The sequence below is a fragment of the Neovison vison genome, chromosome 12, assembly GCF_020171115.1.
Source record: "Neovison vison isolate M4711 chromosome 12, ASM_NN_V1, whole genome shotgun sequence".
Lineage (NCBI taxonomy): Eukaryota > Metazoa > Chordata > Mammalia > Carnivora > Mustelidae > Neogale > Neogale vison.
The window spans coordinates 96,472,027-96,491,194 of NC_058102.1; the positions used below are offsets into that span (position 1 = coordinate 96,472,027).

Sequence of the window (19,168 nt, forward strand, 5' to 3'; positions counted from 1 at the left end):
CCAGGACCCTGAGATCATGACCTGAGCTGAAGGCAGCGGCTTAACCCACTGAGCCACTCAGGCGCCCCATGGTTTTTTTTTCTTATTCCCGGTGGGTTGTCCTGTAAAGAGATCCCTAGTAAAAGCTTTCAGTGAAAAGGACTGTGTGCTATGCTTGTCTTCAGCAGATACAAAGAAAAGTAGGGCTGAGTAAACTGCAAGATGCAGAATAGAAGGGGTCACAAGACAGAACAGCATGCGGTGGCGGCTACCCACTGCTGAGGAGCAAAGGGGTGACTTTACACACTAAAGGTTTTCTTACATTTGACAGACAGGAAGCTGAAAAACCGGCATTTTTTTATTCAGGTGCGTATAAAAACAAAACAAAAATCTTCAGTGATAACAAGACACCCCGTTTCCCATCCGAGCAAAGGCCTGAAGCTGGGTCCTCTTTCTATCCCAACTGGTTGTTTCCCTGGATGAGTACAGACCCTAAAAGTGGCTCTTGGGACTCTTGTGAATCTGTCCCTTGGGTAAGAAGTGATCATTTACAGCACATATGGATTATGGTTTACACAAAAATGTCCAGTTATTTTTTCCTTCCGACCATCCCCTTCCCCCACTTCCTGAGATGAGAAGTCTGGGTGTAGGAGGAGGCTGGGGTTGTTGGGGTTAGACTTGATTCAGTGCAAAAACAAGACGACAATGCCCTGACAAGGACTCTGACTTACCAGTTTGCCTTGATACCTTACAGGGAGAAAACCTGCAAATGGGAGATTCTGAATCCAGGACCCACCACTTTATGTACTTAATCTCTTTAAGGCTCAGTTTCCTTATTTGTGAAATGGGAGAATAACTAGCTCACAGAATCGTTGTAAGCATTAGATGAGATAACATAGGTAAACTTTAGCATGATGCCTGGCATAGTAGATGCAGAATTAATAGTACTCTAAATATCTGTGCCCAACCTCTTTCTTCACTCAAGATTTGAAGCTTTCCATTCTTTCCAGGGGGCTGAGTCATCAGCCAAAATTTTACTTTCCCCTGCCTCGTTCCCCCCAACCCACTTTCCCCTTCCTTACTAGTCTGGTAGGAAACAAAAGCACACTTTAAAGCCTAATCTCAACAAGTCAGAGTCTGAGAGAAAGGGACATGGGAGTAATCCTTCATATCTCCAGGGAGTCTCCCTGAGGAAGCTGAGGAATGGGATTAGGAACACACATAAAATAGGGGAAAATCTCCTTTTCCTGGATTGGGAAAGGGAAGAAAGTGCACAGCTGGCTACATCTCACAAGAATTTTGTTGCAGTGTTTAAAAGCCTCCAAAGGTTGAATGGAATTGTCTAGGGCTGGGGAAATAGGGCTAAGACCCGTGAGAGAGGGACTAGGGAGAAGAGGGGTACCCTTTAGAGGCAATAGCTGCCATCAAATGCTCCCTGAGTACTTCAGTGAGCAGAGGTTATGTTCTCTGAGCATTAGCCTTGGGGAAAAGCCTGCTATGCCAGTAATCAGGGTTATCAAAAGCGGAGTCAGTGGCTTCTAAACTACGGAGAGTTTTGAGGCGAGCACAGTGGACATGGGGGGCATGGTGTCCAGGCCCCTGGAAAGCTCTCATCTCTTCATAACCTTGCTCAGCCGCTGGGCAGGCCCCCATGGCTGCGTAATCTCCCCCAGGAGCTCCTCCACCATGTCGCCGATTCATATATTCATAGTCCTCATCTGGGGTTGTGCCAGCAGCAGGCATGAGGGGCACAGGGTTGAGTGGGCAACTCTGTGTGCTGCCCAGGGAAGCACTGAGGTCTGATCCCACATCCATGTACTCATAACCCAGCTCCTCAAGAGAACTGGGCCTAGGGGGACGAGTTGGACTGCGCCTTCTCCTCCGGTTCATGTACTCATACTCGTCATCTTCATCTTCTTCTTCGGTACCCAGGACAGAACTGAGGCCCACTGAAGAAAGGGTACCTTCCCGGGAGGAGGGAGTACCTAGGGATTGAGAAGGAGGATAGGTATGTGGAGAATGTGGTGGTAGACAGTGGGGAGTTGGGAAAGTTAGGAAAAAATGAAAAGGGAGGGAACAAGATCAGAGAAGAAAGGATTAAGAGGAGCCTAGGGAAAGGATCAGAGAAGGATTTGAGGAAAGCTCTAGGAAGAGTCTAGCACCTTTGAGGTGTGCATCTGGCATGACATATCCATTGACATCCTCTTCCTCTAACCCTGGTGGGGAGAGTGGGGTGACAGGTGTGAGCAGGCTATGGCGCTGGGAATGGTAGGCACTGTCTCCACGTGGCCGTGGGCTCCGGCTCCGGCTCCTACACATTGACACCTTCTCCTGGAGCTCAGCCTCAGAGCCTGTCACATGGCCCTCTGAGGACTCTGATGCCAGGCGTCCCCGTGGCATTGGGTGCAAAGAGGCTGGACGGGGGCACCGCTCACCACTCCCACAAAATGCAGACTCCTAAGGAGGAAAGGAATACACAGAGATTTACAGAGAGAAGAGGGAAGAGGTATTTCTTCAGAAGACTGGGTTGTTCAATGCTTCTTTTTTGTGGGGCACTGATTAAACCTCTGATTTCTACAGTCTCCCACACTGTCCCTATGGATCCTAAGACACTGCCACCCAGCGTCTCAGCAGCCCCTTGAAGAGACAGACCTTACCTGGCAAGTCTCCCCAAGATTACCCTGGTTCATAGGCATGTATCCAGATGATGGGTTTAAAAGACTCTGGCTCTAGGATGAAAAAGGTGAGGAAAAGGTTTAGGTTAAGGGAGAAATCTACTCACCATGGGGACCTCCGAGTAGTTAATCTGGGCATCAGTAGGGTTCATGAGGGTGCAGATAGGTAGAGGGCTCAGGGTGCAGAAAGTCTTAAAATGCTGGGAAGCACCTTACCCCACGGGGCCGATTAAGTGTTCCCACGGGTAGGCTGAGGGCAGAGCCTAGTGTGGCCGCCAGACCATCCTCCTCTGCCTCCAAATCCAGGTCTAGCTCCAGTTCTGGCTCTAGCTCCACCTCTTCCAGTTCCTTGTTTGTCAGAGCAGGGGGCTCTGCCCCAGGGGGAATTCCAGGCCCACTCTCTCTCTGTAGGGACAGGTGATGGTTAAGGTGGGTCCTAGTCCCAGCCAAGTCCCGTTGCCTCTAGATCTCTTTGACAACTCCTAATCACTGCTCACCTTTATGACCAGATACCGTGGTGGGTCTCGGGCCATCCTGGTGAACTCATTGGCTAGTTCTTTAAAGGTTGGACGAATGTTCTCATCAATCATCCAACCTGGGGTTAAGATGCAAGAAGTAGAGCCATAAGAGGGGAGTTGGAGTAGGGAGGGAAGTCGGCTAGAAAATGGCTGGAGGCACCTGGGTGGTGCAGTCAGTTAAACCCTGACTCTTGGTTTCAGCTCAGGTCATGAGATCAAGTCCAGAATCAGGCTCCTTGCTCAGTGCGGAGTCTGCATGGGAATCTCACTGTCTCTTCCTCTGCCTCTCTCACCACTACCCCGTCTCCGCCCATGTGCACTCTCTCTCTCAAGTAAGTAAATCTTAAAAAAAAAAAAAAAAAAGAAAGAAAGAAGAAAGAAGAGGGGAGGGAGAGAGGGAGGAAGGGAGGGAGGCAAGAAGGGCAGGCAGGAAGGTAGGAAGGAAGGAAGGAAATGGCTGGGATCAGCAGGTAACTCACACTTGACCATGACCATGTAGACATCGATGGTACAGATCTGGGGCTGTGCCAGTCGCTCCCCCTTCTCTAGCAGGTCCGGTACTTCAGCCAGTCGTAGCCCAGCATAGGGTTCTGCCCCAAAGGTCATCAGTTCCCAAACTGTCACTCCTGGTATAGGAAGACATGACTGGTTGATGGTGAAACAGTAGACAAGGGCGTGAAAATGGAGGGAAAGCAGAACTTGATCCAACACAAGGATCTAGACGGATTAGAAACTCTAAGAAGGGCCTCTCAAGAGGCAACTATAGAATGTGGGCCAGTGATGGTATGGAGGATATCCAAATGGACTGACCATAACTCCAGACGTCACTCTGGTGTGTGTATTTCCCAAAGTGGATACTCTCCAGGGCCATCCACTTAATTGGAGTCTGGGGAATTAAGGGCAAAAGTGTCATCAGTTGACTTCCACAAATTTTCTCAGCACTTCTAAACCCCAAGTTTTTAATCTTTCTTTTCTTTGTTGTTTTCTGAACTTGAATTTCTAGTATTTCCAGGTTCCTCTCCTTGAACTTACTGTGCAGCTTCTGTTGCCTCTGAAGGAGACCACTGACTGCCCCCTACTCCCATGCTTCACTCTACCCCCCACCTCCTTACCCAGCCCTTCATGCAACCTCACCTTGGCCTCACTGTGTAGTAGCTGCTTATCATCAGGGGGCAGCAAGTCAGCCACCCCAAAATCTGCCACCTGAACCTGACTGGGTGACTTCAGTAGCACATTTCGGGCTGCCAGGTTCCTGTGCACCATACCATGCTCCTCAAGGTAGTACATCCCCTACAGAGGAAGGAAGTGTTCTTAAGGTCGGGGGAATTGATCCTTGAGATCCAGAATCATCCCAAACCCTGAAGGCACCTCTCAGAACTTCAACCTCCCTGCCAGCAACCCGCCAGGCAGTTCATAGAGCTCTTCCAGGTTCCTCTCACCTTGGCAATCTGTACTCCCCAATTGAGCAGCAGCTGGGGCCCCAACGCTCCACGGTGTTGTCTCACGTGATCCAGCAGGGAACCCAGAGGCAAGTACTGAGTGACGAGCTGCAGAGATGACCCTGGGCACAGTCCCAGCAGCCGTACAATGTGGGCATGGTCTAGGCTGCCAATGGCCAGCATATGCTACGAGATATAGGAGGGGTCATCCAGGAATCAAAAAGGTTCATATATACCGACCAGGCCTATCCCAACATTCAAGGACATTATTATGGCTAACAGTATCTGCTAATACAGGCCCATGCTTCTACAAAATCCTGTCTAATAGTGACCTCTCTCCCAGTGGGGATACACAATACCCTTCCCTCACTTACATCCGTCACATCTTGAAAACTTTGTCGTCCACTCTTGTCCTCAATGACTTTAATGCAGACTGGAATCTTGATTGATTCCCCCTCAGGTATCCATACTCCCTGCAAAGTTTTGGGCAGGAGTCAGCATAAGGTCACTCTTCCTGGGGCTAGCCCTTTTCCTCAACTCTTTCTCTCCTTCACCCTAGATCCTTTCCCTTCCTCTTCCACAGACTTCCTGTGGGCCACTCACTTTGTGCACGGTTCCAAAGACGCCTGAGCCAAGCACTTTAAGCTTCCTCAGCTCTGTTTCTTTGAAGATTCTGGCCAAGACTTTGTTAGCCTTCTCACTGGGATCCAGAGGCTCTATGCTCTGAGGAGCAGAAGGGAAGAAAATACTCAGGGAAGTCCATTCCCATGTCCCACTCCAACCCCCTTCCTATGGGTGGATGCCCAGAGCAACAAGGCCCAAAGGGGTGGGGAGCAAGAAGAACGGTCTTAAAAAGCATTGCAGGCATATTGGGGAGTAACAGACCCTAAGGACTGAGGACGCTGTTGTGTTCATGAGATCAAGAATCAAGAGGGCTGGGTTTCCTCTTTGATGGGAGGAAGAGGGGAGAGCTGGTAATGCTATCACTTTTTCTATCATTCTCTATGCTTTCCAAAGCATACAGAGCATTCCATTCACATACATCATCCCCTTTCACCCTTACAGGCATCTTATAAGGATCAATGTTGTTATTTCTTCTGTAACGTGCATAAAATGAGGCACAGAGAAGGAAAGCTAACTTCTTCAAAGTCATGTTGGCAATTAATGGCAAAATTAATTTTGCCATTAATTAATTTTCTCCCATTTCTCTGGCCAGAGTTCTTTCTGATGGACCATATTACCTCCTTGAAGAAAGGAATCAAATCTCTGGGAAAAGTGGAGGCTCTTAAAGACTGATGGTATACAGGTTACCTTTCAAGTGTAAACTAGACACTCACCTCACCCCGTTCCAAGTAGCGCCTCATAGCCCTCTTATTCTGAATCCGACGCCCACGCCAGTAGAGGAAAGTGCCTCCAAGGATCAGGAAAATCACTGCCAATCCTACTACCACTGTTAAACCCACTGCCAGATGGGTTTTGCTGTGGGATAGGGAAGTCCAGCATTATCCTGGGTCTCCACCTCCCTTATAAATGTCACCTATGCTTACATTAAATGTATAGTACAGATCTGAGGCAAGAAATTAACATTCACACATACACATATCCTTGAGCACTGAAAGGGTTAACCTAAATCTGGACCTTCTGCGGATACTATAAATTAATTTTAGGAAGGGAAGGCCAGGGGTGCCTGGGTGGCTCAGTGGGTTAAGCCTCTGCCTTTGGCTCAGGTCATGGTCTCAGCGTCCTGGGATCAAGCCTCCATTGGGCTCTCTGCTCAGCGAGGAGCCTGCTTCCCCCTCTTTGCCTGCCTCTCTGCCTACTTGTGATCTCTCTCTGTCAAATAAACAAAAGAAATCTTAAAAAAAAAAAAAAAAGAATAAAAGGAAGGGAATGCCAGAAGCCTGGATTCTTGTGTATCCAAGTCCAGTGACAGTGGTGTGTATAGAAAGCCACAATGAATAGAGACTCCTCTCTTCCCAGCAAGTAACTGCCCCCTCCCTAGCTTCTCTCCCAATATCCCCAGCTAACTAAATCTCCAAGCCCATCATACCTGATCAGTGCCAGTGTTTGACCTAAACAGTCTTGTAGCTCTGGTCCCTTGCACCTGGAGAAGAAAGTCATCTCCTTAAATGGAAGCTTGGGAGACTCTCATGGGAAGCACAATTCTGACAGCCTCAACATACGACATTGTTTAAGACCCTACCATGGTAGCCCATCCTGAAGCCCCATCATGTGAGACACGACCCCCATATCTCTAGCTTGCCAATTCTCCCCCGGTCCCTCTCTTGAAGGAAAGTCCCCTGAGCTGAGGTTATTCCAAGTTCTCGAAACCCAGTATCATTTTGTGCTGTTACTGAGAGATCCCCTTTCTCCAATCCTTCCTGATACAGCTTGGAATGATTCTTAAATCATAGTCCTTTTCTTCTTTCAGCCCCACTTTACCCTCTTCTTTCCCGCCTAGTTTTGTTTCTTCCCCTCCCCCCTTATCATCCCATCACTGACCCCTGGGTGCAATTCTCATGGCAGGGCCGACATTCATTCTGAGCATCTGGATACTTGTAGATGGGGCCCTTGGACCCGAGGACGCCACTGGGGCAGCTGCTCACACAGTGGGGTCCATCTCGAAAATGGGCACACTGAGCACAAGCATCAGAGCCCTGGGTGGAAAAAGAAGGTTGGGAAGAATGGGATCTCAAGGTCAATTTCATACTTCCCAGCCAGGGCCCACCCAGACATTTAGGATGCTCCAACCACAGACCCTAGCGTTGTCTGGCCTCCCCGTGTTGGCCTTGTGATTTGGCCATGTCATCCCAAGACATTCTTGTGTTGCCCTTCCCCTCTTTCCCTTAGAGATCCTGGTGCTGCTACCGTACCGAGCCATTGCATGTAGCAGTACCCTCCATGGGTCGGCACTCCAGGTGGCAGGAGAAGCATTCAGCCTCATGGGCAAACTCACGAGGCTCCCTGTAGTTGGGGGCGGCGGGGGGGGCAAAGGGAGAGAGGTCACTTCTAAGTCCTGACCTTTATGTCCTGCTCCCTAACCACAGCAGCCCCTTACTCATTCCCACCAAGACACATGTAGAAAGTTGCCTAGAGGCACCTGGGTGGTGCAGTCAGTGAAGTGTCCAACTCTTGGTTTCAGGTCAGGTTGTGATCTCAAGGTCATGAGATCAGGCCCCATGTCAGGCTCAGGTCTGCCTGGTTTTCTCTCTCCCTCTGCCCTTCCCCCACCCATCTCTAAAATAAATAAATAAATCTTAAAAAAAAAAAAGAAAAAAAAAAGGAAGTTGACTAAAGGCTTTCAGGTGCCACCTGAATAGCTCCATCCCAGGGCCCCATCCCCCCACTGCTGCTTGACTCTTTCGCCCCTCAGCGTTACCCATTCAGAAAGTTGCAGTGGGTCACACAGACACCTCCTCGGCTGTAGTTTCGACAGGAGAGGCACTGACCAGGACCTGGGCCCCAGCATCCTCCAGAGGAGCACAGGGGATCACACACTTTGCCCTCGGCCACTGGAAAGAAGGGGTGAGTTAGGAGGGGTCTCTTCACATGCCCTCTTCTGAACTATTCCTCATAAATGCCTCCAGCCTAACACTCCCCTTTCCTTGGCTCTACCCACTCCCCCCTAATCCCTATTCCTGCTTCCAGGCCCGAGAAGTCTCTACACTTACCCTCTCCTCCCTGACTTCCTTCTCCCCACCACCTCAGGGGCCCTTCCCCTCACCACAGTCTCTGCGGGGCCGATTATGCTTGATGTCTAGTCTCTCTTCAGGAGGCCCCCGAAGAAGCCTGGTCCAGTTCAGAGAATGGTGGTAGCAAAGCTGCCTGTTGGCACTTATGTAGACACGCCCGGCACTAATTTCTTTCAAAGATCGGAGGCCCAAAGATGTTATATTCAAGTTCTTCATGATTAACAAAGAGAAACCCCGGCTGAGAACAAGACGACAGGGTAAGGGAGATTATACTGGGAAAAATGACCACACAGTGGATTCATTTTCATTCAACACATTTCTCTGGATCAGTCAGACCAGGAAGAGCAATTCCCCTTCCTTCCGCCTTTCCCCCTTCAAACTCTCAGACGCTTTGGGCGTGTTGTGTGAGACAATGCCTGTATTTTTCTCAAGGCTGCGTAAGAAACAAGGTTCATTGCGTGGGTTCATGCTACCACCGTCGCACTCCTTACTACTCACTTGTATAGGCTTCTGCCCCCAATGGTTGTCAGGTTGGAAAAGACACTGAAGTTGTGCATGTGGGGAGGCCAGGACTGGATGTTCAGGTAACCTGAAGGGTTGGAAAGAGGAACGTGAGCCTGGAGTCTTCTCCCCTTGCTTTCTCAGGTTCTATCAGTCCCTCCCCTCTTACTGGGTACATGATTCTGTAAGTAGCTAAATAACAATTTGTGCCAGTGGTTCACCTCTTCCAGAAAGGGAAGCCTCTCCCCCTACTCACCTGTGATCTCCCGTACAGTCCGGAAGACATTGAGCTTCTCAGGGTCCAGGGCAGGGATCTTGTGCCAGGGGTCTCTGGAGAGAACAGTAAAAACCAGTCAACAAGGTAGAGGTAGAACCCAGTAGCAACAAGCATGCTTAGCCTCAGAATCCAGTTTCTATTTTTTTCTTTCCTTTTTTTTTAAAGATTTATTTATTTATTTGACAGATAGAGATCACAAGTGGGCAGAGAGGCAGGCAGAGAAAGAGGAGGAAGCAGGCTCCCCGATAAGCAGAGAGCCCAACTCAGGGCTCGATCCCAGGACCCTGGGATCATGACCTGAGCCAAAGGCAGAAGCTTTAACCCACTGAGCCAACCAGGCACCCCCAGAACCTAGTTTCTAAATACCATTCTCCACTAAAAGGAAACAGGGCTCCTTGGAGAAATGGCTAGGGCAGGAGAAATATAACATGAGTTTACAGCAGCTGATGCAAAAGAGTAAGGAAGTGGTCAGAGAATGAAGGGTACAAGCCCTAAGAACACAGGATCCAGCTTGAAGAAGCCCCCAGTGACCAGATCAGCGACAGCCGAACACCAAAATAACGACTATAAAAGATTATAAAGGACTGAAATAGTTCTCAATCAATCAATGGGAAGGAAAGACTTCCTAACACTAAAATGCCAACAAATAAATGCAGAAGGAATAAGGAATAATGGAATTAGAAAATCATCAAGTGGCAACTCTCATTAAAAATTTAGAGGGGCGCCTGGGTGGCTCAGTCTTTAGAAGTGTCTGCCTTTGGCCCAGCTCATGATCCCAAGGTCCTAGTATTGAGCCCCACATCAGGCTCCTTGCTCAGTGGGGAGCCTGCTTCTCCCTCTCCCACTCCTCCTGCTTGTGTTCCCTCTCTGTCGAATAAATGAATAAAATCTTTTAAAAAAATTGATTTAGGGGGTGGGTGGCTCAGTCAGTTGGGCATCCAACTCTTAGTTTCAGCTGGGATCATGATCCCAGTGTCAAGGGATCAAGCCCCAGGTCAGGTCTGTGCTCACCTCTTCCTCCTTCCCCATCTGCTTCTCCCCTGACCCCCATGTGCACTTTTTCTCACTCTCTCTCTAATTAATAAATAAATAAAATCTTAAAAAATTTTTTTTTGATTCAGGTAGGGGCACCTGGCTGGTTCAGTTGGTGGTGCACATGATTCTTGGTCTCACGGTTGTGAGTTCAAGCTCCACGTTGGGTGAGAGATTACATAAAGATAAAATCTTATTTTTTTTTTTTTTTGAAGATTTTATTTTATTTGACAGAGATCACAAGTAGGCAGACAGGCAGGCAGAGAGAGAGGAGGAGGCAGGCTCTCCGCTGAGCACAGAACCTGATGCGGGGCTCAATCCCAGGACCCTGGGATCGTGACCTGAGCCGAAGGCAGAGGCTTTAACCCACGGAGCCACCCAGGCACCCCCATAAAGATAAAATCTTAAGGGGTGCCTGGGTGGCTCAGTCCATTAGGCATCAGACTTTTGATTTCGGCTCAGATCATGACTGCAAGGTCATGAATCAGGCTCTGCACGAACCTGTATGCCTGGCATGGAACCTGCTTGGGATTCTCTCTCTCCCTCTCGCCCTCACTCCCCCACTTCCTGCTCTCTCTCTCTAAAATAAACAAATAAATAGCGTAAGTAAAATCTTTTTGAAAAAAAAAGAAAAAACAAAAAGGAGGAGGAGGAGGACACAATGTCCTTGTCCCCTGCCACTTAACTAGATGGTATCAGATTGCTTAGGGATGTCTCTGAGGGATTCAAGCCCTGGGTGGGAAACAGACTTAGGTATGGTCAGGAACTGTGTGTCCTCTAAAATGCTATGATTTATATTCCATTTATTTATTTATTTAAAGACTTTATTTGTCAGAGAGAGAGAGCACACAAGCAGGGGGAGTGGCAGGCACAGGAGAAGCAGGTTCTCCACCAAGCAGGGAGTCCCATGCAGGACTCATCTCAGGACCCTGGGACATGACCAGCCCCTTAATTAACTGAGCCATCCAGGAGTCCCTCTTTTATTCATTTACTTTTTTTTTTAAGTGATTTTATTTATTATTTGACTGAGATCACAAGTAGGCAAAGAGGCAGGCAGAGAGAGAGGAGGAAGCAGGCTCTCTGCTGAGCAGAGAGCCCGATGCTAGGGCTTGATCCCAGAACCCTGGGATCATGACCTGAGCTGAAGGCAGAGACTTTAACCCACTGAGCCACCCAGGCACTCTGATCTTTTATTTTTTTTAAAAGAAGATTTTTATTTATTAATGTTGAGAGAGAGAAAGAAAGCAGGGGGAGGAGCAGAGGAGGAGGGAGAGAATCTCAAGCACAGAGCAGAATAGGGCTTGATTTCTATTTATGATAAATTTATATTCCTCATCAGCTGCCCATATGAAGGGTTGAGCCAAATGCAATGAACTGTGAGGCGATGGCTGGAGTAGGGGATTAGAGAGGGGAAGCAGAATCTCTAACCCATTGAGGCCAGTGATAAGAAAGTCCAGGTTGCCCAGGATCTTGGTGCAGTTCACAAATCCATCAATGTTGCTAGAGTCCACAGTCTGGAAGCGGCTCCCAGAGCCTGTCCCTTCACATGCTGTAAACACAAAAGAGGCTCAGTGGGTGGGGCCTGTTTGGTCTCTGGGGAAAGGAGGTCTCTTCACCACCTCCTCACCATCTCCTACTCACCTTTGGGGCAGAGCCCCCCACAAGGTTCACATATTTTGAGTCCATTTTTATCTACTTCCATTTTGTCAGGAGGACAGGCCCGGACACAAGATGTTTGATCCACTACAAAGTTATCTAGGAAAGAGGAGGGCACCGTTAGAGATGAGGGAGGAGAAACATTGCCAACGACCGGCTAAACCTTGCTCCCTCCTGCCTTGTGCTGGGTTTGTCCCAATCCGCTACCCGGGGTTCCTTAAGCACTGTCCTACTGATGAGAAAGGCCCTTTGCGCTTTGTTGCAGAACTAGGCTAAAAATCTTGGGGAAGTAGACAGGGAGTAGGACACAGGAATCATTCACTGGAAGTGGTTAGAGGATCACAACCAACAGCCTGATTTCCCACCCAACTTGATCCTTTTTACCTCCTAAAATTTTGTCTAAAATCCTGGTTTCACAACCCCTGTTCCTCTTCTTAGGCACTTACGGGGGCAGCTGGCCACACAAACTCCTCCGTACTGATACTTGGTGTGGGGGTTGGGTTCCAGCTGGAAAGTTAGCTTGTTGTAGACTAGAGGCTGTGGACACTGGCGCACACAGGCCCCACTGTCATTGAAAAGTCGACAGGCCTAAGGACATAGGAGATTCATAAAATTCACGTTATGTGTGTATCCCTACTTCCTCCCCAAAGCCCACATCCCCATTTCTGAATCCAGGAGAATGGTGGTACATACAAAGCAGTCTGTGTCCTGAGGGCCTGAGCAGCCGCCTGCGCACTCATCATGGCAGCACTGGTTGGGGTTGGGCCCAAAGCAGTGACCATTACATTGAGGGGCACAGATGGTCTTGGTCACTACAGAAAGACAGAAAGCATAGCAGCGAGGGCTCTTAAGATTATATTCTGAGGCCACTGCTCAACTTCTTGCCTTCTAGGCTTGTCCCTTCCCACAATGTTGACACAGGTCGGGGTGGGTAGGGATAGGAAAGTGGATGAGCTTGAAGTTTTTCGAGGGAGGAAACTCACATGTCTGGCAATCCTCTGGTCTAGGACCCCAGCATCGCCCCTTGCAGGTCTCATGACATGGGGGACCTGGTTGGGAAAGAAACCAACAAAGGGCTGTCAGGGCTAAGAAAGGCCTGCTTGAATCAACAGGGTATGATGTCAGCACACAGGCACCCCAGTCCTACGAAGCAAAGAGCTAGGGCAGTGTCCCTCCTTCCCCTTGCAGAGCAGGGCTGGGCTCCAGCGAATGGGTCAACAAGGGGCGGAACCACACCTCCGCACCACCCACAGGGCAGCTGAATGGGAGGGTCCCGGGCAACTGCCAAGCTCAGCCCCAGTCCCAGCCCAGAACTTGGTGACTCCTTCCAAACGGAACCCAGTAGGAATACGTGCGTTTGAGTGGACCGGGACCAGCAGACTGTGATTAGGGAGAAGAGAGAATGTTGTAATGGAAAGAGATGTGGATATGGAGTCCAAAGATCTGGCCTCCCCACCTAGTATACAGAAGTCTTTTGCTCCTCTTCTTCACATAATGCTTCGGGAATTTAGATTCTAGGAGACTGGCCTGCTCTCTCCTGGCAGGCTCCTTGGGTCTAGGGCCTGAGGTGGTTTTTTTTCCCCCAGTGGAGAGGTGGGTTCACATTAGGGATATAATGATGACTGGAAAGAGGTCACTCTATTTGGTGGGGGTAGGGGAGCAGTCTTGATCATGGTCACTCACAGTTCCTGCCATTGTCCTTCACCACTATCTCTGCACCTCGGTCCCTCACGATGTCCCTCCAGTCGATTGTGTCCATGTGACAAAGTTTATCGTTCTTCTCAATATAAACGCCCCCTGACAGAATCTCTGAGGTGGGGAAGAGAAGGGACAGGAATAAGGGCTACAGCAGACCTCTTCTTCCCTCCCCCACCAACCCAAAAGGCCACCCAAGCCTCAGGAGAAGGGGAGATGGGGCAGACAAGTATGTCTAATTAAATCTACACTGCAGAGAAGGCTTGCCTTGTGAGGTAGAGGAGCCAGGCCAAAAGAAACTCCTGCCTCCTCAGACACCTGTCCAGATCCGGTTTAGCCAGTGGGGGAGGGGAAGGGAAAGAAAGAGAAAAGATCCCTGACTCAATCGCCTCCTTCCTCCGCCCTACCTGTGTGTTTTCCAACTGACTGGAACAGGGAGAAGTAAAAGGTAGCCCTGTGGTATTAAACCCGATATTCCCCCCAGCCTGCGGGGAATTGTGAGGGGGAGGAGATAGGACTCCCCTTCCCAGGGAAGAAGGGACATCAAAGTATGCCGTGTTTTAAAGGTAGAGGAGTGGGTAATAGATCTAGCTAACTCCAGCCCCGCGGGACATGGGGACCCTCCTCGTGGGGAGTAGTGGACCTTTAGAGCACAGTGGTCAAGGTGGTGGGCCCCACAAAGGGGGCACTTAATGGGCAGTCTTGGGTTATCATCATGGAGGGACCTGTCTGCAGGTTGGTTGAGGGGCAAGACTGGAAGGAATCGTCAGGAACTGACCAGTGAGCTGAGTAAAGCGGAGCTGGCGCAGGGCATGGCTGGAGTTGGTGTTATAGTTCAACATGACAAAGATGGCAAACTTCCCATCGTACACCTGAGTCCCCCGCACCACCCGGAGGTTGGGCAGTGGCAGCGTAGAGAACTCGTTCATGGCCACGAGGACATAACCGGTCACTTCTCGGATCCACTGTGATGGAACAGATCAGGTCAGTGGGAGGGAAAACAGGGCAAAAGGCTCGATCCCCTCATTAGGGAATCCCCAACCCCTCTAATTCTTTCTAATTCCTACTCCAAGTAGGGAGGAGTTGATGTCACACTGCCGTGTCTCTTCTGCCAAGGAAGACAGGCGGCAGAAGTGACAGGAATTCTAATCTCCTACCCTTTACTTTTCAGAGCTCCTCATGCCAGGAGGGTCCTCACTTGGTCCCTTCCTCACCTTCCTAGGTGCCTCTTTCCATTGGCTCCCAGTGCGTAACACTATTCTACCTGTGCCTGCTTCTCATCCCTATCCCCTGTGCATCCCTGGCGACCCTGACCAGACCAGAGGTCCCAGAGTCCAGTCACGGTCCCCATAAACACACAAGTTTGGCTCTTTGGAAATGCAGAGTTTTAGGAATGCTGAACTCCAGCAGAGGATAACCCTGAGGAAGGGAAGGAGCCTTCTATGGGGAGGATTAAGGGGGAAGAGGTTGAGGGAGGGAGTGAGGGACTCTAACCTGCAGGAAGGAGAGGTCAGCATTGTGTCCCGTGAGCACAATCTCAAGGTTCCCCATCACCACCTCACACCTCTCGTACAGCTTGTACAACGTCTGGTACTGGTTCTCGGCATCGCCCGTCACACTCAGCCCATTCAGAGTCCCAGGACACACTGCTCAAAGTGGAGGTAGAATGGCAAAGAGCTGGACACAAGTGTTCAGCCCGGTCCCCCAAAACCATCCCCTTGGTTGCCTCCTACAGTAACATTCAACAGGATCAGGAAGCAGCCACCTCCAACCGTCACCCCTAGAGAGAGACACAAAAGCCTACGTTGGACTGAGAGCCTGAACTCCCCCCTCTCTCAGAATCCCCTCACCATCTCTCTGAACAGGCAGGTGAAAAGGTTTCCCTTTTCCACCACGGCCTCCTCCGTGCCCCTTTCAGGTATGACTTTGGGTATTAAGGAGTTAATCAAAGAGGATGTAGGGTTTTCTTTCCCTCCCTAGAGAGGTTAGAAAAGGACTCCAACTTGGTTACCCTCCTCTTCCCTTCCCCCTCTCTGACCAGGGTACTTACTTTTCTACCCCCATCCTGCCTCTCTCTGGGTCCTGGAATAAATATCTCTTTGGGGCTAGCACACAGCCCCTATTGTGTCTACTGAGGGTGGGATGGGGGCAGAGGGTGGGGGCAGTGCCCAGGGCCACAGTTCAGCCCACAATGAGGCAATTCTATCTAGGAGAGGGGCGCTGCTCCACCCTGTCCCGAGACACCCTGTCCTCAGTAGCACCCGTCCCCCCACCTCAAGCCCTGGGCTCAGACAAGTGACCTCACCAGAGGGGGAGCTCTGGTGGGGAGAAGGGGTCAATGTGAGCTTTGTCTTTAAAGCTGAAAGATAAGGAGCTGGTTGCCTACCCCACACATCCCCTCCTCCTAAACTCTGACTTCCCTTTTCCCTTCCCCTATCCCAACACACCCCAGCTCCTCAGCATCACTTTCCAGCAAATACACAGTAGCCTGGAGGGCAACAGCAGAGGATTCCCCCCACCACCACTATTCTAAGCCTTCCACCCAATTTCACTGTCAAAAGATTCATTAAAAAACTTTCCAACATGGCAATCCTCATGAGGCATGCCAGTCTTGGGGGTTCACGTGACCTTGTAAGTATGGAGGATAGAGAGGGTATGGGAAATCTTGGACCCTGAAGCCCTAGGCCGGTCTCTTTCCTCTGGCTCTGGGAAAGACTGTGGGGAGGGTGAGGGTAGAAACCACCTGTTCCAACCACCCTTCCCTGAGGCACTGGTGGTTTAGTAGGGGGCGGGAGTGGGAATGGAGGAAGGGACATTAGTGAGGGCCAGCCCCTCCTCCTAGGTATACCCCTAGTCTGACCAGTACTAGACCTTTGAGGCCGCCCATTCCCTATCGCTCCCCACAATGGAAAGGAAGGGGGGTGGGCTAGACCTAGCAGACAGGTGCAGGGACTGGGAGCTTCCAGAGGAGCCTGGGAACTCTAGGGTCCTTGGGGTGAATGGAGAGAAACTAGGAAGGTTAGTCATTTAGGGAACAGCCCCACCCTAAACCCCTTCTTGGCAGGACACCCTCTCTTCCAAAACAAGGCGCCAATCCTCCCCAGATAAGGTAGGAGCCAAGATTTCTACACAGAGAAGTGGGGTGTGTGTGTGTACGTGCATCTGCAACACACACACACAGACAAGCGTGTACCCAGCTCCCTCACTGGCCCAGAAATCTATACTGGTTCTGTCCTTGGGTTTCCTTATAAGGAAGTATTTCAGGTGGCCCCATCCATCCCACCTGCCTTTATGTGTTTGTGCAGACTCTTGTCTGTGTCTGGGAGGCTACAGTGTTAGAGGTCCCCGTTCTCTGCCACCCTGGGGGTAAAGTCCATATTACACAAACAGGGAGCAAAGGGCCTGCTCAGGAAAAAAACATGAAAACCACCTCGAAGGAGGAACACGCAGCCTGGGGAGGAGGGCTGGGGGAAGGGAATAATAAAGATCCCCATACCCAGGCACCAGGGGCCTAGGGAGGGGCCTGGGCGCTCCTTTGGTAGAGAGCACTGGGGTGGGTCAGACCAGGAATCCTCAGCCCCTCCTCAACCAGAGGCCTCCTCTCCAATATCCCCCACCCCCATCGCAGCCAGGACAAAGGGACTATAGAAGGACTGAGACAGGGCCGGATGCCCAGAGGCTGCAGGATCCAGATAAAGGGTAAAGAAACCCAACCATGCCTGCCTCCTGTCTCCCTCAGGGAAGGTGGCCAGGATCTGGGACTCCTGGGCTCCTCGTTGAAGATTGCAAGGGTCTGGATGGGACCATGATGCAGTCATTCTATTTGGTCCCTCCCACTCCAGTCCCCAGACCCCTCCGCCCTCCACCAGCTGGGAGTTTTACATTCAAGATCCCAGGTCTAAATTTAGGCCCAGCAACTGTGGGGGAAGCACAGGTGTTTCTCCCACTCCCACTCTGGGGAAGAGGCCCTGGCTGTGCCAAACCCCAAGCTGAGGTCTGGGGGAGGGGAAGAGAGCAACAGGATATCTCCAGTGTGAGCAGCACCAGCACCCTCAGGTGTCCAGAGTCCCAGAGACACCCAAGGGGGTGGGCTCTGATGGTATGAGAGTTGGAGAAACAGACCAGCAATATCCAACAATAAACAATGTAGGTGGAGGAGAAGCTGGGTTTAGGAAGGACTCCCAGGATACAGGAAGTTCAGAAGGTGGGAGTGATGCCCTGCTGGTCTCAGGTTGGGGAGGGAAAAGACAAACTGAGAAGCAGAGGCTGGAAGTCCTTGACCCTACAGCTCCTGACCCAGGGCCTTGTACATAGTAGATGCTCAATAAATAACAACTGAATCAGTCTGGGTCTTGACAAAGAGCGGTTGATCAAGTTGGGGACCAGCAGCTTTATTATCCTCAGGAGAAGAGGGAGGTCAGCCTCTGAGTGGCCTCTCACCCTGATGTCACCTGTACTTGGCCCTTTGGTTAGACTCAGCCCTTCCCAGGGCAGGCCCACTCACGGAAGAGGAGGTGCCATTCTTGTTTTTCCAAACGTTGAGAACAACAACCCCCCCAACCCTTCCATAGCTCCGCCCTGTCGGCAAAACAACGAAACTAGAGGTGCTGAAACCCGAGGGATGGGGCTGGGGAACAAACAGAGACCCCCCCCCTTTCTCCAAGACCTCCACCTCCGATCATCTCCTCACGTTTACAGAAGGAGGTCGCAGCTCCCCTCCCTACAGAGTCCCTCGGAAGTGTGATCTGTCGGCGTCAGCCACCCCCCACCCCCGCCCGAGAGAGACAAATTAGAAGGCCGGCGACGCGCTCCGGAGGGTGGGGTGTGTGTATGTGTGTGTGTGTGTGTGGGGGGGGATGTCAGGAATCCCGACCCCGCCCGGACCGCGCCGAGAACCCGAAGCTGACGGTCCCTGCCTAGGTGGTCCCAGCGGACCCAGGGTCGGCACCCCAACCTCGCATCGCCCCAGATCCTACCCCCTGCCCTCCAGGATTCCGCGCACTGGGTTAGGGATCCCAGTTTCCGAGACGGTCGCTGCTCCCGCGCGGCTTACCTGCCTGAGAGTTGCCCACCTCGGAGCCCTGGGCCAGGTTGAGAAGAAAGCCCAGCACCTGCAGAGCCGCGTTCACCCTCATGACTCCAGCGGAGGGTGACGGCGGCCCCGCCGAATCCAGCCCGGGCGGCGGGGGGGCCTGGACTAGGACATCGAAGCGGAGCCACCTGAACCGCCAGTGACTTGGTAGCGGCGGCAGAGGAGGTTGCAAACTGCAATCGGAGCCGGAGCCAGAGTCCGGGGCGGGATAGCAGGGGAGGGGTGTATGTCTGAGAGGGCGAAGGAGGGAGCGCAGGGGGAGGGGGTGACTCACGGCCGCGCCCCCTCCGGCGCGAGGCCGGCGTGGAGAAGGCTGGAGCTGCGGACCGCCCGCCGCGAGCGCACCCCACGCGCTAGTGCGGGTCCACGAGAGTCACGCACATCGGGCATGGGTCTCGCCCTAATTTCTCTTCGGGAGCTGGACTAAGGGGAGGCCAAGATTCCAAACGCCCCCAAATGCCTCCAAAGGGAAAAGGTACTGGGGGTGGAGAGAGCGCTTCAAAGCCCGGCCCCCTGAAAGTTGGCCTCGCCCATTAACCAAATCACTCAACTTCCCTAGCCGGTTGGGTCACTTGGGGGTTTTTCTCTCTGAATGTGAGTGTGTGTGTGTGT

The 19,168-nt window shown here is 51.3% G+C and overlaps 1 protein-coding gene across 2 annotated transcripts; it reads right to left on the reverse strand.

Annotated features, from left to right (window-relative positions):
- Positions 1-319: 319 nt before the first annotated feature.
- ERBB3 (erb-b2 receptor tyrosine kinase 3) lies at positions 320-18,831 on the reverse strand. 2 transcript variants are annotated; one of them, XM_044226295.1, is made up of 28 exons: positions 18,518-18,831; positions 14,959-15,110; positions 14,243-14,429; positions 13,453-13,578; positions 12,753-12,818; positions 12,463-12,581; positions 12,216-12,357; positions 11,755-11,868; positions 11,542-11,662; positions 9,061-9,134; positions 8,802-8,892; positions 8,336-8,541; positions 7,991-8,123; positions 7,485-7,575; positions 7,114-7,268; positions 6,662-6,715; positions 5,949-6,090; positions 5,215-5,334; positions 4,986-5,084; positions 4,612-4,797; positions 4,307-4,462; positions 3,983-4,058; positions 3,652-3,798; positions 3,152-3,249; positions 2,871-3,059; positions 2,637-2,708; positions 2,142-2,436; positions 320-1,964 (listed from the first exon to the last, which is right to left on the reverse strand). In XM_044226295.1, the coding sequence occupies exons 1-28, from the start codon at positions 18,597-18,599 to the stop codon at positions 1,438-1,440; spliced, it is 4,020 nt and encodes a 1,339-aa protein (XP_044082230.1). In that variant the 5' UTR covers positions 18,600-18,831; the 3' UTR covers positions 320-1,437. The 2 variants fall into 2 exon arrangements, with proteins under 2 accessions (XP_044082230.1, XP_044082231.1); XM_044226296.1 differs by lacking the exon at positions 18,518-18,831 and adding an exon at positions 15,515-15,670.
- Between the last annotated feature and the right edge of the window lie 337 nt (positions 18,832-19,168).